Source organism: Marmota flaviventris, chromosome X (genome assembly GCF_047511675.1).
Source record: "Marmota flaviventris isolate mMarFla1 chromosome X, mMarFla1.hap1, whole genome shotgun sequence".
Lineage (NCBI taxonomy): Eukaryota > Metazoa > Chordata > Mammalia > Rodentia > Sciuridae > Marmota > Marmota flaviventris.
In genome coordinates, this window is record NC_092518.1 from 14468852 (window position 1) to 14485359 (window position 16508).

The window sequence follows — 16508 nt, forward strand, 5'->3', positions numbered from 1 at the left end:
GTTACTCAAAAATTCCTCCAATTTTCCCACATTAAAAGCACTGCTTCATGTGGCATAAAAGGCCTTCTATAATATAGTGTCAATCTACTTCTCTGGTATTATCTTTCAACATTCCTTACACATAGCCTTTTGTCAACCTGAGTTATTTCCTGTTCCTTAAACTTTGTTTTTAAATTGAAAACAATACGTCCACATAGGCAACAGATCAAACAGTGGCAGAATAGCTTAGGATAAAAAGCATCCTCTTTGCCTAGATTCTCAAAACAATTAATATGGCATTTACTTTGATAATTCATTAATTTATTAACCTTAAGACAATGTCTATTAACTTAAAAATGAGAAAAATTTAAGGTTCATTTTCATTATGTCCCATCCTCTCATCATCTTCCTCCCCATTGTTAAGATAGTAACTTCTGGGCACTGTGGCACATGCCTACAATCCCAGAGGCTCGGGAGGCTGAGGCAGGAGGATCGTGAGTTCAAAGCCAGCCTCAGCAACTAAGTGAGGCCCTCAACAATCTAGTGAGATCCTGCTTCAAAAATAAAAATTAAAAAAAGGGTTAGAGATGTGTCTCAGTGATGGCGTGCCCCTGTGTTCAATCCTCCCCCTCCAAAAAAAAGTTATATTAATTTCACATAAACTTCTTACTTTTTCTCCTAGTTTTGGATAGAATCCTAATTCCTCACTTTTTAAAAGGAAGTTAACAGTGCTCATTCTTTCTCCAATTTCCCCCACCTGCTGCTAACTATATTTTTTACATTTTTATTAATATTAAGGCTATTAAGAAAATGAATGTTCTCTTCTGCAAGTGCAACTAATACTTCATGCTCTTGCCACAGCCTGATTCTGAATTCAAAATGGATGTCCCTATAGGGACATCCATACTACCATAATAATACATTGTTCAACTGTAGGCTAAGTAATATATTAAATTTCCTTTTATCTGGGCCCATAGCACTGATTCCCAGGCCAATCAAAGGAAACTTAAACAATAACACTCCATCAATGCTTAAATTCATGATAAATTTTACTTTCTTATTTGGACCCTGAATTTCTTATAAGCAATTTTCTACTTTTCCTGTTTCTAATAGGTCCTCTAACATTCTTGAGTGGAGAGAGAAGTTAATTATTTTTAATTTTTAGCCCTTAACCATACTACTGCCCAGTCTTCTCAAGAGACCTTTCCTATACTGGAGACCTTCCTTACCCTCCCACCAGGATGGGCGGGGTTCTTCCAGGCCTGCTACATAGCAGTGTTTTTCTGGCTGAATGAACTATTTGCAATTTCCTATTAAAATATCCCCTTATAATTTCCTAAGAATGATGGTGTGGAAGAAAACTTTCTGAACTGTGCATATCTATAAATGTCTTTGTCTTCATATATGTATAGTTTGGCTTGGTATCAAAATTTAAAATAAAAATAATCTTGCCTCAAAACTTTGATGCCACTGGTCTACTGCTTTCTAGTACACAGTGCTGCCATGAAATAAATGGATGTGAACCTGGTCACACTTTGAGGGGAGGTGACCTGGTTTTCTTTTTGGAAGCTTAAGGATTTCTCTGTCCTTGTTTTTTCTGAAAGTCCATGATTTGGGATAAATAAGGGTCTTCTTTTCTTAAGAATGCTAGATGTTTGGTGAATTTTTATCATATAAAGAGTTAAATTCTTTACCTCTGAAGAATTCTAACACTTCTTTGATAATTTCCTTCCATTCATTCTTGAGGGCTTCTCTTTTTTGAGACTCCTCTATTAGTTGAATATTGTTTTATGTCTAGAATTGAACCCTTTATGCTTCTTATCTTTTTTTCTCCTGTTTTATGTCTCCAGTTTAATGGAGATTTCATTGACTTGACCTTTCAGAATACAAACTAGAATAATGTATATTTATATGTGTATGTATATGTTTATGTGTGTTTATACATAAATACTAGGGATTGAACCCAGGGGTGCTTTACCACTGAGGTACATTCCCAGACACTTTACTTCTTATTGAGACAGGGTCTCATTAAGTTGCTGAGGCTGGCCTCAGCCTCCTGAGTTACTGGGATTACTGGTATGCACCACCTTGCCCAGAAAAAAATATTTATCTCTAAATTGGGGCACAAAGAGTACAGAAAATTTTTCTGCAGATGGAAAGGAAAGATCAATGCCTATGGCAAGTTTGACAATGGCTGATTTCCAAAAAATTGCCACTGTTTTGACTATGTTTCCCATTCCAAATTTAAATTTTATAAGACATAAATTCTTACTTATCATATCAGCACACTCTTTTTCTAGCTACTTTTATATACATGCAAAGCTGCAGTTGTATAATAGGCAAAATATTCTTGGTTGATCTCTCAATGCCCAGGTTGTACTTAATGCTACCAACTCATGGGGCCATGGATATTTCTGAAATGATCTACAGTTCAGCTAGGTCATAAACTAATGTTCGGGCAATCTTGGGCAACAGGTTATAAAGCAACGATATATTCTTCTAGCTTATACCATGTTTCAGAGAGGAGTATCAAATAAGGCACCAATAAACCTAGAACAGACTGACATGTGCATGTGAAAAACACATCTTATGTTACTAAACTACCTGTTACTGAACTAAATCACACAAAAATATAAAACTACAGTCCAATGGTTTGTGAAACTGCAGTTTTGCCTACCTGTCCATTTGTTACCATTAAAAACATTACTTTGTGCATTTACAACAGTTATAAATTCTATGTAGTAACTTTTTTACAAAGTATATGTTTATTTGATGAGCAAAGTTCTAACTGTAAGTAAAATGTTGAGGCTGGCAGTGAATCTACATAATCCTGTATTATTCTTCTATACTTCCCTCTGTTAAAGACATTTGTCACCCACAGCTTAAATAGTCTTTAAGGTTCACCTTTTAAATGGAGGGAAAAAATAACCTAATATTTCCTTTTCAAGTTGTGAGGGAAAATTATAATTGATCCTAAAATGTAAAAAGGATTAAAGAAAAGAAACTGAAATTAATGATGTCTGTTTGAGTTATAAATATACTAATATTGTAACATGCTAACATTAAGGAAACAAACTGGGTGACATTAACTGATTTTAAAAAATGATTCAACATTTGGCATCATGCCCTGCCTTGTATACATAATTTCCTTTTTCCTCCCCTCCCTTGAGTCAGGAAGTATGTTCTTGAGGCATTTGTATTTTCTAAATTGTTTTGAATGCCAGAAAATATTATTAAAGATTGAAGTAAAATATTTAAATGTTCCTTGGTAAAAGTCAAGAAAAAAATCTTTTTCTAACATAAATATGTAACCATTTTTGGTATAACATAAAAATGACATTAGAAATGAAAAACGCATACTTTGCTCCTTAAAGTTAATTTCAAAGTAATGGAAGCATCAAGATCTCTATAGATACCTGTAATTCTATGATAGGCCTTTGAAAAAGGCAGGTTAACTTCCTTTTTAGATGATCAAGATAAAAATTTTTTGGTTTTAATATAAAATTAGGCTGGTTAAAGACATGGTAAGAGCACATTTTAATTTATTCTAGATTATAATTTGATCAAATTCATTTTACTTCATCTGCTAATGGAATGATAAGCGTGCTTAGCATTTTTTATTTAACAAAATTCTTTAACAGAGTGTTATAAGCTAGCTTCTTACATGTTTGGGAAAAAAATATTGCTGGTTCTCCAGACTTACATTCTCAATCAGTGCCATGAGGAGCAGTTTTCTCCCAACTGAGAATCCCAATCAGCAAATTTAATGTTTTTTTAAAGAGCAGCAGAATAGCACAATTCTCATGGCAAAATATCAAGTTGATTTTGACAGAATTTTAGATTTTAATACAATGCAAATTACTATCCACTAAGCCCATTTTAACAAAGTAATTGTTTGAAAATTGTGTCTACTTTTAGTCAGATAAAATTACTTGCTTAAGGTTACTTCAATGTGGAGCTTAACTTTCAAGTTTTTACAAGAATGAATTTCAACAAAAAACTGATTTTAAGTTCTTAGCTGCTTAAAATAGCACTCTCCTATCTGCCAAAATATTCCTTACATAATAATAATAATCTCCTACATATTAGTAAATTTGTAATTCTGTTCATTACTGGTTTAAAAATGAGAATTAAGTCATTTGTTTTATTAAACAAAATTACAAAAACTAGCAAGATAAAAATTATTCCAGCACAAAAAGCCAATGTAAAAATAAGTTGCCAAAATACATCAAGTTGAAACGTATTATACAATTGGCTTACTTTTACTTAAAAAATATTATTAAGTTCTATCAACACTGGTTTTGAATTCTGAAGTTTCTTAAAAGAGCATATAAAGTAACTATTTAATTAGCACAATTAGTTAGCTCAACTAAAACATTTTATTTTTTTAAAAGAAGTTGAACAAAGCTTACCTGTATAGAACGAACACGAAAAGACAAAAATTTGAACATGGCTACGAAACCATGTTGGTGATAAAGGAATTTCTGACGGTAAAACTTAAGTTAGAAAGGGAAGGCCAAGCCCCTGCAAAGTTTTCTCCTACCAGCTGTTCCGGCAATTAGAAAATTTCCTGTCAGGCGGGTCCTGAAAATGCTAGAAAAAGAGGCTGTACAGTTTTCCTGTGGTAAAAGAAAGAAAGAAACCTGCCGGCAGGGGGACTAATGTAGCTGATAGGTAGGGAGGCCAGAACAGGAAACCCAAATAGATTTGCTGATAGTCAAACCCTGTTGAAATGTTCTTTTCTTCTCATTCCTAGCAGTGCAGACAATTTTCATAACCAGTAAAATGAATGTTATTATTTTAGAATCCTGAGAAATGCCAGTATTTCTTAACTAGTCACCACTATTAAAATAATAAAAGTCGCTGATGCGCATGTGGAATTTTACCCTTTGTAAAGTTTATACACATACTCAAGACATGGCCTCAAGATGATTTTAAGGTTATATATAGACATGTCATGGGTGTTCCCTGTCAATAAGGAAGAGCTTTATAACTATGGGTAGGAAATGAAGACCACATGCAAAAATATTTAATTGTGATTTAAGTATAAATTCTTCCCATCTTAAATGAAAAAAAATATTTAAATTTACACTGGTTATAAACATCACTTATCAACCAAGTTAAAGACTTGAAGGATCATAGCTAAAACTCAATTTCCAGCTAACAAATCTTTCTTTTTCTTAAAAAGCTGATTCCTGTTATTAGTGAGAAAAAAGGAACACTTTGAAAGAAGTTTGAAAAAAAGAAGTCAACTTTGCATTTCATCCTTTAATTATAGAAGTTCTTCAAAGATATTTTCACCTTAGAAAAATATTTTCTTTAGTTGTAGATGGACACAATACCATTATTTATTTATTTTTTATGTGGTGCTGAGGATTGAACCCAGTGCCTCACACACGCCAGATGAGTGCTTTACAACTGAGCCACAACCCCAGCCAGAAAAATATTTTCTAAAGTCTGTTAATACCTAGAACATGATCATTACAAATAAAACACTAACTAAACATGGCACTAAAACAAAACAGCCCAAGGAACAGCACTTTAAGAGCGGCGGGGAAATGTTTTATTTAATGTAGAACCAACAAAAGGTATTAATATACATAGCCTATGAGAATTCAATAAAGCCACTGAATTTTCAAAACCTGAAGAGACTGGAGAACACCAAGAACATGGGACTGAGGGTGTAGTTTTGTGGTATAGCATTTGTTCAGCATGAATGAGGCAGTGGGTTTGATCCACAGTACCCAAAACAAAACACCACACCAAAACTAAACAAATATTAAGGATAATCAGCTCACTTTATGAATGACGAAACTATCGTCCAATCTATAGCTGGAGCTCCATTCAGCACACTGATGGAGAAAACACTAAAGTGCCCATTATGTGCTATGGGTATTATATGAGAAGCCAGGGCTTTTCTTTTTCATTTTTGATATTGGGGATTGAAGCCAGGGGCACTCAACCACTGAGCCACATCTCCATCTTATTTAGAGACAGGGTCTCACTGAGTTGCTTAGCACCTCACTTTTGCTGAGGCTGGCTTTGAGACTCGTGATCATCCTGTCTCAGCCTCCCTAGCTGCTGGGATTACAGGCGTGCACCATCACGCCTGGCCAGGGCTTTTCTTGTTAAATAAAATCTTTATGGTGATTAAAAAAAAAACCTGATCAACTAAAAATTATCCTATGTAATCAAAACATTAGAATCAACTTAAGTAAGTATCCAGGACAATTAATTCTTCCTGGACAATTGTGCACTACTCAGTTAAAAATGCACGCCTTGGACTGGGGTTATGGATCAGTGGTAGAGGGCTTGCCTAGCATGTGTGAGGCACTGAGTTTGAGTCTCAGCACCACATAAAAAAATAAAGGTATTGTGTCCATCTACAACTAAAAAAAATTTTAAAATGCATGCCTCAATTTTTCAGCAAAGCAAGCAGTTTTTCATGAAAACAGAGTTCTCCCATCTCTCAAAGGAATTACTAAAGCCTCCTTCTGATGCTCCAAAAGGGCAGCAAGGTTAGGACAACTACCTAATACATAACTTCAGTCTAAACATGAAGTGATTCTTAAGACTAAGTTAGGAATATGAAAATATCATGTTTTATATAATCAATTAAGGGGAGTATCTGTAAAGAGCAGTCATCAACTTTATTCAAGTCTGAAGAGGGGCAACCAAATAATACTTTTTAAAGAATTAGTTGAAATTGGCTTTAATTATGACTAATGCTCAGGTTAATAATTCATTTTGCTGTGTGTGCTTTTTTAACATTAGTCCTAAGAAAATGAAGCAATATTTCAGTTGCCATAACCTTAAGTCTCCCTAAACTGAAACAATATCTTAATTAAAAACTGTGATATTGCTATATAAGACAAAAAGACAGGTTGGGGTTGCAGCTCAGAGGTAGAGCACTTGCTTAGCATGTGTGAGGCCCTGGGTTCAATCCTCAGCACCACATAAAGTAAAATAAAGAAACAAAATAAAGGTATTGTGTCCAACTATAACTAAAAAATAAAATATTAAAAAAAGACAAAAAGACAGAAAATAGTAAATGGTATTTTACATCATAGGGAGATGTTAGGATATACAGCTACCTGTCTGGAAAATGCAGAGAGAGCATAAAGAGAGCATAAAGGAAAGTAATATAGATCTGATTTAAAAATTTTAAAAACTTCATCACATTATAACTTATCACAGACCAACTGCTATAATTGGGTACAATTTACCTCCTAACTTAACATGAGCTCTGAAAATTTATTTGGTGCATCTCTTATGGGATTTGTTACTGTTTAAGCATATCCCACTCCCTGACCAGATTACTCTTGAGAATAGGCATCATACTTATTTCAGTATTCACAAAGTAGATAGTAAGAACTCAAATAATGTCTGCCTGAATAAATCATATGCTAAAATGTGAAATGGAAGCTACTTTGTGTGGTTGTGCACATAAAACAAGATATTATTTATACTTTTTTCTACCTCTAAACTAAATTTCTTAGAACTTATCTTTTTCGTTTCAGCTAATTTTCTTCATTTTTTTTTCTATAGATTTTATCATTTACCTTTAAAGTAATATATGTCCATTATAGAAACAATAAGGATAAACAAAAAAGGATAAAAATAAAAGGAAAATATTCCCATCTGAGGTTCTCTCTAGTCTTTTTTTTATATGATTTTTGGGATCATCCTATACATATTATCACTTCTGTAAAGGGTGAGGTAGTAAATATTTTCAGCTTTGCAGGACATATGGTTTCTATGAACTCTGTCAATGCAGTGGGAAAACAATTGGGTGAGGTTGTGTTTTAATAAAGCTTCACTTACAAACACAGTTGGCAACTGGGGTATGGTGGTGTATGCCTGAAATCCCAGTGATTCAGGAGGCTGAGAGAGGAGGATCACAAGCTTGAGGCTAGCCTCTGTAACTCAGAGAGACTCTATCTCAAAATTAAAAGTAAAAAAGGGCTTGAGATGTAGCTCAGTAGTACAGTGCCCCTGGATTCAAGCTCCAGTATCAGAGTAAGAAATAAACCAGGTGGTAGACCAATGGTTATAGTTTGCTGACCTCTGTTCTATTATTAAATAAATTTCAATGCATTATTAAAACTGCCAAATACTACTACAGAATTCTGTTGGACATATGACCTTCTAAAACATTGTGATGTCCCATCTTTAGTGTACATCCATACTTATAATTTCTCCAGAGCAACCCTTTCTCTTGTCAGCATCCAGAAAAATCTTAAAAACACAAATTAGACCAGATTATGCCCCTACTTCAAATTCTTTATGGCTTTCTATCATAGAAAAAGAACCCAAACTTCTCAGTCTGAAGTTTTAAGTAACCACTAACAAAAGTTTTGTTGGTCCTGACTTAAGGAAAATACTCATGAAAGCATTCAGATGATATAAATACTTATAAATATAAAAGATATAAAAGAATAAATGTTCAGTTTTATAACTGTTTTTATCTATTACTATGGTCACCTATTTTTTCCTCCTTTGACCTACTGATTTGACAACTTACATGAATATACATTTCCTAATATTGACCTATACTTGTATTTCTGGAAAAAATCCATTGTTTTAATATAATTCCGTACTTTATTTATAATATAAGTATTTATATTTGTAAATATTAAGATTTTTGCAGTTTTACTCATTAATGGAGTTGGTGCATGGTTTCCTTTTCTGTGCTAACATTCAATTTCAAAGCTATACTAACTTTATAAAACAAACTAGATGCAATGCAAATTTTGTTTGTTGGGGACTCAACTTAAGACCACAGGAGTGATCTATTTCTTGAAAGTTTACAAGGTTTCTAGTGATTTAAATTTCTCCCATGGTCATTGGTATAGTCAGTTTTTCTTGCCATTCTCAAATGAAATAATTTAAATTTTCCTTAAAGACCATATATTTCAAGCTGTGCATGGCGGCACACTCCTATAATCCCAGCTGCTCTGGAGGCTGAGGCAAGAGGATTTAAAGTTCAAGGTCAGCTTGGGCAATTTAGGGAGACTCTGTCTCAAAATTTAAAAAAATTAAAAAGGCTGTGGATGTAGCTCAGTGGTAGAGCACCCCTTGGTTCAATCCCTAGTACCACAAAACAAACAGAACAAAAAAACCCCTCAAACCCCAAATAACCCAATCCCCCAGAAAAACACAACCACATATTTCAGCAAGACTTTCACATTAGTATACTGTTACACTTGTTATTTAGTTTTTGAAACTGATCTTCAGGAAGATTTCAAGCATACCCAAAAGTAGACAGACTAGTTTAACAATCCCTCGTGTGTCCAACATTCAGCTTTTATAACTTTCAACTCATGACCAATCTTTTCATATACTCACTTCCCTCTATTCTCATAATTATTTTGAAGCAAATACCAGACATTATATCATTTCATCTGTAAATATTTCAGTTGTTATGATGTTTTAATCTCCTTCCTATCTGTGGTTATATCCTGTTTTGCTTTCCTAATGTGGTACATTTGCTTCCCCCTCCCGCCACGCTGTTTTCTAATTAACTGATTTGGAATTTATATTGAACTTCTTCCTTTTGCTTTTTATAGGTTTACTTTGTAGTTTTTTTCTTTTGCTTTTTTTCAGAGTTCTTAATTACTTTATTTGAATTAATGAAGTTTTCTTTCAAAGAATAACTATCATATTAAGATAGTACTATATTCTAGGTACCATGTTTTACATGAAATTATCTGTTAATTTCCACTATAGTAAGGAAGTACTATTATCCATACTACAGATGAAGATAATGAGGCTTAGAAAGAAGATAAATAGCCTGCTGCACAAGTCTTTACAGATTAGAAGAGGAAGTGGTGTGATATTGGTAGAAATATAACCAAGCAATTCAATCTGAAGGAGAGTTCATGTGAATAGTCAGTAGCTGGCAAAATATCAGGAGGTGCTCAATCTTTTGATAAGATCCTGTAGCAAGAGGATTCAGTAAAATGTCTATAGCAGAGTTCCTAAAAAACTTTCTGCAATATGTACTTGTTGGTAGGACCCTAACCACAGTTAAATGCAACTATTAATCATCTTCATGACCCTGTGACAGCTGAATCCTTCTGGAGAAAAGAATCAACTCCCACAATAGAAAATTAAAATTGACATGTTCTTTAATTTGTTTTCAGTGTTGGGGATGAACCAAGGGCCTTATGCATGGTGGGTATGTACTTTATCAATGAGCTAAATCCCAAGCCCTGAACCTGCTTTCAACTGATTCCTTTGGATGAATGGAGAAGAAAAAAATCTGTATTTGTATGAATTACCCAGTTTTTCAAATACTAAAGGGTTTTAATATCTAAGGATTGCCATTTATGTGCAAGAGCTTCTCTAGCATACATATCAATAGCTAATGCAAAAAGTGCTAAGATTTTAAGGTTTTAAATCTGAGATGGAAAATAAATTTCATAAAGGTGATTAACTTGAATCAAATGGTAGTGGTTTCCTAGAGCACTGAGAAGGCTTTCTTCTAAGACCTTGTCTCTGAAAAGCATGCTGTGTTCCATTTTCAGTCTTTCCCATAGGCAAGAACACAGGGCAAGGGGCAGCAGCACCATTGTCCCAGATCAGAATCTTGCAGTAGACAGCAATATATTATTCTTCTCCTGTCCACACATTTTTCCTGCTTAACCTGAAATTCTTTTTACTTAGTCATACCTGTCTAAAAGAGTTAAATTAAAATATTCATTTAGGTAAAGGGGTTACAACTTTCCATATGCCCATATTTCAGGTTGACTCAGCCAACCATTCATATTTGAACATAATTTAATTAAATCACACCACTTTCTTTCCAAATAGATGAGATCACTTAACCTAAAGAAATGGGTATTGTGATGAATACACAAGAGGCTAGGAGAAGTGAGTTTGAATTAGAGGCACCATATGAAGGAAGCAAGGCATGAAAAAAAAAGAATTTTTTAAAAGTTCTTAGGGGTGGAGAAAAGGGATACCAGGAAAGGAGAAAATAGCCCTGAAAGAAAGCCAAAAAACAGCAAAGGGAAGACTTACATGCTTGGAAATTCTGCCTACTACAAACATACCCTATTTATTGCCACCATACAGTGCTAATTATAATGCTACTTTTTTCAGAAATATTTTCCTAAGTGGTATATACTTAAATCTACTAGATTATTTTTCCCCCAAGCTGAGTACTAAAATATAGTCTCAGCCAATGAGAGAACAGACAACATTCTATACAGTCAATAAGTATTATTAATGTAAAATGCCAAAATTTTTCTCTGCCAGTGACGACCATATCATATTTTCCTGTGTTGAATAGCTATTGTCCTACTCTGCTAGTGTTTCTCTTTCTATTGTTTATTTTGTGCTTGAACTACAATGACTACAAGAGAGAATTAAGTATGTGTTAGACTCATAGCTATGAGTATCATTCTGGATGCTCAGATGCAAGTATAAAGCAGTTTGAGGGAAGTTTTAAGGAAATGGGGGGGGAAAGCAGCAGGTAAGCAGTAACTGGATTTTATGAAGGGCACCACACACATCACTGGAGCTTTATGGTTACTATATGAACAATAGGTAGAATAATAGTATGAGTGGAATATGGGGAAAAAAAAAAAAACAAAAAAAACTAGTGCTACCAGCCCAGCAGGACTTTGGGGGATTTGAAAAGAGCAGGACACTGCCTATGTCCTCCACAGAGACGCTATTAATTAATCTGGCTTTTAAGATCACCTGCACTCTCCTTTTAAACCAGTTTTACCACTACTGGTTGAATAACATTTATCCAAAATGCTTGGGCCAGAACTGTTTTGGATTTAAAAAAAAAAAAAAAAAAAACAGGGTTGGGGTTGTGCCTTAGTGACAGAGGCACTGGGTTTGAGCCTCAGCACCACATAAAAATAAACAAAATAAAGATATTGTGTCCATGTATAACTAAAAAATATATAAAAAATTGAGAACATTTACAAATTCATAATGAGAAATCTTGGAGATGGGACACAAGTCTAAACCTCAAAATACAATATTTTTAGTGTACCTACAATTTTACTGCAGTCTGTCACATGAAGTCAGGTGTGGAATTTTCTACTTGTGGCACTGTTTGAGTACTCGAATAGTTTTGGATTTTAAAGCATTTTGTAATTTCAGATTAAGGATACTCATTCTGTACTAGTTTTAAAAAGTTTTCTCTAATTCTTAACAATTATGCCCATGACTATGACATAAGAGCTATGAAAAAAAGAAATAAACAGAGGGGAGTCTTTAGTTCTAGCTACTCAAGAGGCTGAGACAGGAGGATTGCCTAAGCCCAAGAGTTTGGGGCCAGACTGGGCAAATACCAAATAGCATTTATCTTATTTATATATAAATGAATGAAAGAAGAATGAGAGGGTCAAAGGATCAAGTTAAGGGAAAACAATTCATTTCACAATTTTGCCTGACGGCTAGGCCTATTGTCAGCCAAAAAATTACTGGCTATCATCTTGGTTCCTAAGTGGGGATATTTGATCCCTGGTGAACAGTCTGAGAAAGCAAGACCAGCCTCTGGAAGGAAGAGGACAGGGAAATTAACACTTATTAAGCTCTTACTTTGTGCTAGGTACTTATTTGTCTCCTTAAATTTTCAATCCTCAAAAGGAACTTTGCTGGTATTGCATCAACTGTTAAGAGAACTATTTCCTCATTATGCAGGATATTGTTTTAATTCTTCTTTGATAACCAAGGGTACCTCAACAGTTAAGACTCCCTATTTCTTCAGCCTGGATCATGCAGAGCATGGATTCCTCTGGCCAGATGAGAAAGGATAGACAATTCTGGAGTTTAGGTAGCTGTCTTTTTTGTTGCTGTTCTTTTTAGGTATACATGACAGTAGAGTGTATTTTGACATATTATATATACATGGAGTATAACTCATTTTGAAGTGCTATAAGGGGCATTCTAACTTCTGCTATGGAGGCAGTCTCCCTCCCTAGTCTCACAGAAATCAGAAAACAAAGGGTACTGGTTAGCATTAAGTTAATTGTGTGAGAAATTAAACTAACTATGCATCAATATGGGTTAACAAGCAAACATTACTGGGGAAGGAAGAAGGTGATGATGGTTAATCTTCTGGTATAGATCAATTTAGTGGGACAAATTTTCTTCTATTTTATGAGATACATAAAATACTCACTTTAGGTGGGTAAAGATCGGAAAGGATTGAACTTTTAGAAAGTCAGAAGGAAGGAAAACAGCATTAAAGTTCCAGAGGATGGAAGACAAGGGGATCTAAGATATGGATGGGAGAAGCAGATTTTGGGGCAAAGACCAAAGGGAAACAGGAAAGATGAGGTATGGATAAAGGAAAAATCCAATCAAAACAAAATAACTCTACCAGAAATAGAAACCTAGGAGATCTATTCAGGAGACATTCCATTGACTATCTCAATATATCAAGAAGGACTGGGTAAAGATATTTTATATTCAGGAGAAAGTGGGCTATCCTTTATGTTTATGTTTACCAATTTAATTAACATATCTCATCACCCTGCCCCTAACTTTGGCTTCTGTTTATACCATTTCCCATGAGAATGCTTTCACCCCAATATTGAGATTTACTTCTCAAAACTCTATCTATTCTTCAAACCTCAAGTTAAGTTTCATGTCTTCTGTGAATTTTCATTTTCTTACACAGGTTATACTACTTCTAAAATTTTAGTTAAATCGTCATCAAAAGTTAAAGGGTCAGGGCTGAGGTTGTGGCTCAGCAGTAGAGCACTCACTTAGCATGTGCAAAGGTCTGGGTTCGATCCTTAGCACCACATAAAAAAAATAAAAGGTATAGTGTCCAACTAAAACTAAAAGAAGGTTAAAGGGTCAAAGATTGCTACTAGGCTTATAACTGAAAAGCAACAGTACCCTACACTCTTGGTACCCTTTCAACTCTTTTTTGTAGTTCCCTCTGGTATTTACCTCTATGTGATAAATAACAACTTAATAGTACTTTCTCATTAATTTCAGATATTACTTTTAGACATACTATTATGTAGATGACTTAGCATTCCTATTGCCAATTTTGGTTAAGTCCATTAGTCTTTGCAATTCGTGTGTCTATTTAAACATTGCTCATTGATGAGGTACTTTAGTTACATTTCTTATTTTTCCAGTGTACAACTTTTGCTCTTCTCTAACTTATAGTTACTTTGTTTTAAAACTTTTTTTTTTTTTTGAGAGAGAGAGAATACTTTTAATATTTATTTATTTTAAAAAGTTTTTGGCAGACACAACATCTTTGTATGTGGTGCTGAGGATCGAACCCGGGCCACACGCATGCCAGGCGAGTGCGCTACCGCTTGAGCCACATCCCCAGCCCCAAAACTTTTCTTTTTCTCTCTGAATTTTCCCACCCTGCAACAGCCTCTCCAGCGAATTTCCAATATTCCAATCTACTGGAGAATTCATCACTTCTATACTAGTACAACCACCACCCCCAGTATTGCTCTGGAGGACAGTATTGCTGGAGCCGTCTGTCTGCTACAATTTGAATTGAGTACTCTCTAAGCCTACTGAATGAACTAGTCTTCTGAAGCCTCCTTTATTCATCAGTAGTGTTGGATCCTTTGTTTCCTGAATACCACATCTCATTTTTTTTCTTAGTTAACAACTCTCCAGTGTGGTGGAGCCCTTTTTCCAGCAATTTCCTAAAATAGGTGATGTCTGAAAATATCTTAGTTAATAATCAATCATTTTCACTAAGCATTTTAAAGGCATTGTTTTCTAACTTCAATATTGAAAAATCTAATAATATTCTTATATTCAATCCTTTATATATGATTTTTAAAAATCTGTAAAACTTTTAGGGCCTTCCCTTTATTCCTGGTGTTTTTTACCTTTATTTTGTTTATTTATTTCCCTATACCTTGTTTTGGAATTCCTCTTTGTTAAACAGGAGATTGCTCTTTCTTTTTTTCTTATTTTTAAGATTGCTCTTTTTTTTCCTTATTTTTAATCTCTTTGTCTTACTATTTATTTTGGGAGAGTTTTCCTCTACTGTAGCTTCTAAATATTCTACCAAAATGTAAAACATTCCTATAATGTTTAATTTCTAAAAGTATATTTTTATGATTTTTAAAAAGAAATAGCAAACATTCTATTTTAGGGAATCAATTCAAACACATTAGCTTTTCATTTTTCTTTATCTTGTATTGTGTATTCCTCTAAAATTATTCTTTCATGTTGGAAGCCTTCCTCAAGCATCTGATATTTGGCTTTTTCAGAGTAAAGCACTGCACATTTATAGTCTTAGCTACTTGAGAGGCTGAGGCAGGATAGCTCAATCCCGGGAGTACCTGGCCAGCCTGGGAACATAGTGAGACCTCCACCTCAAAAAAAGAAAAAGAAAAAAAAGGCAGGGGGAGAAAGGGAAGGTGAGTGTTTGTGTGTCAGGCAGTAGAAATGGCTTGGATGTTCTGGGCCTGGTCAACTGGAAAGCTTTCTTGTAGGTTTATCAGCCAAGTAGGAAGTCTTTACAAATTTCTTCAGGTAAGGTCACCCCACTCTCCTGCCAGGAAGACATGGACCTGTGGGTAGAGTGGGGCTCTATCACCATTCAGTAGTAGGATTTACTTGACCTCCCTGTTTCTAGCCCAGTGCCTCACCATAGCTCCTACTGTGCCTGAGATCCCCAAGTCTAGAGCCTCTCTGGTTTTCTTTATAATTAACTTTTTTGTTGTTGCTGTTTTGTGGTATTGGGGAATAAACTATGGGGCACTCTACCACCGAGTTACACCTCTAGCCCCCCCCCTTTTTTTTTTTTTAAATTTTGAGAAAAGGTCTCACTAAGTTTCCCAGGATGGCCTCAAACTTGCAATCCTCCTGCCTCACCTTCCATGGTAGCAGAGATTACAGGTATGTGCTACCATGCCCAGCTCCATCTGCTTTTCATATTATATCTTGTTCAAGTTATAGAAATTTTCTGATTTCAAAGATTAGGTTTATGTTTCTTATTCACCTTTTTGTTTGGGGTGATAACTTCCCAGAGAAGAGGACCAAAACAGCTTTATTTTGCCATTTTAAAATTACAAGTTTCCTTATATGCTTTTGTGCCTCTAACAAGGTAGCAGAATACCTGGCACTGAATATATATTAAGTACTTGGTTAATCAATGACTAGAATTGGTTACATAAAGACTAATATGCTGTAAGAAAAACACTCCAAAATGCAATTATGCAAACAAGGTGCCTATTTGTCTTTTTCAAAGAGTGGTTCATAGGTAAGAGGGTAGTTTAGGGTGAAGAGGTGTCACTAGATAATTAGATTATTAAGGGACTGTGGTCTCTTCTCTCATGTTTTTACTCTGTTCTCTCGACTGTCTTTTCTTGGTCAAAACTGGCTTATCATCACTACCTTGCATTCTAGCCCATGGAAAAGGGATCAATCAATCTATAAGAACACCCACCAGTTGACAAGTTCCCTATTATATTTATTATCTCTCAGTTTCTGTGGGCTAGGAATCTGGGCCAATGACCATATGAGCTTGAAAACAGATCTTTCCCCAGTCAAGTTTCAGATGAGGC

The 16508-nt window shown here is 34.7% G+C and overlaps 1 protein-coding gene across 6 annotated transcripts in view; it reads right to left on the reverse strand.

Moving 5' to 3' along the window:
- The window catches only part of Rps6ka3 (ribosomal protein S6 kinase A3), a 108986-nt gene that overhangs the window by 59172 nt on the left and 33306 nt on the right, over positions 1–16508 (reverse strand). Inside the window, exon 1 of one of the 6 annotated variants that reach the window (XM_071606732.1) lies at positions 4392–4485. The exons of the other annotated variants lie outside the window; for them this stretch is intronic. Coding sequence (XP_071462833.1) covers positions 4392–4430 — 39 coding nt within the window. The 5' untranslated portion in view covers positions 4431–4485. Of the gene's footprint in view, positions 1–4391; positions 4486–16508 lie in introns of those variants that run through there. 6 annotated transcript variants of the gene reach the window in all.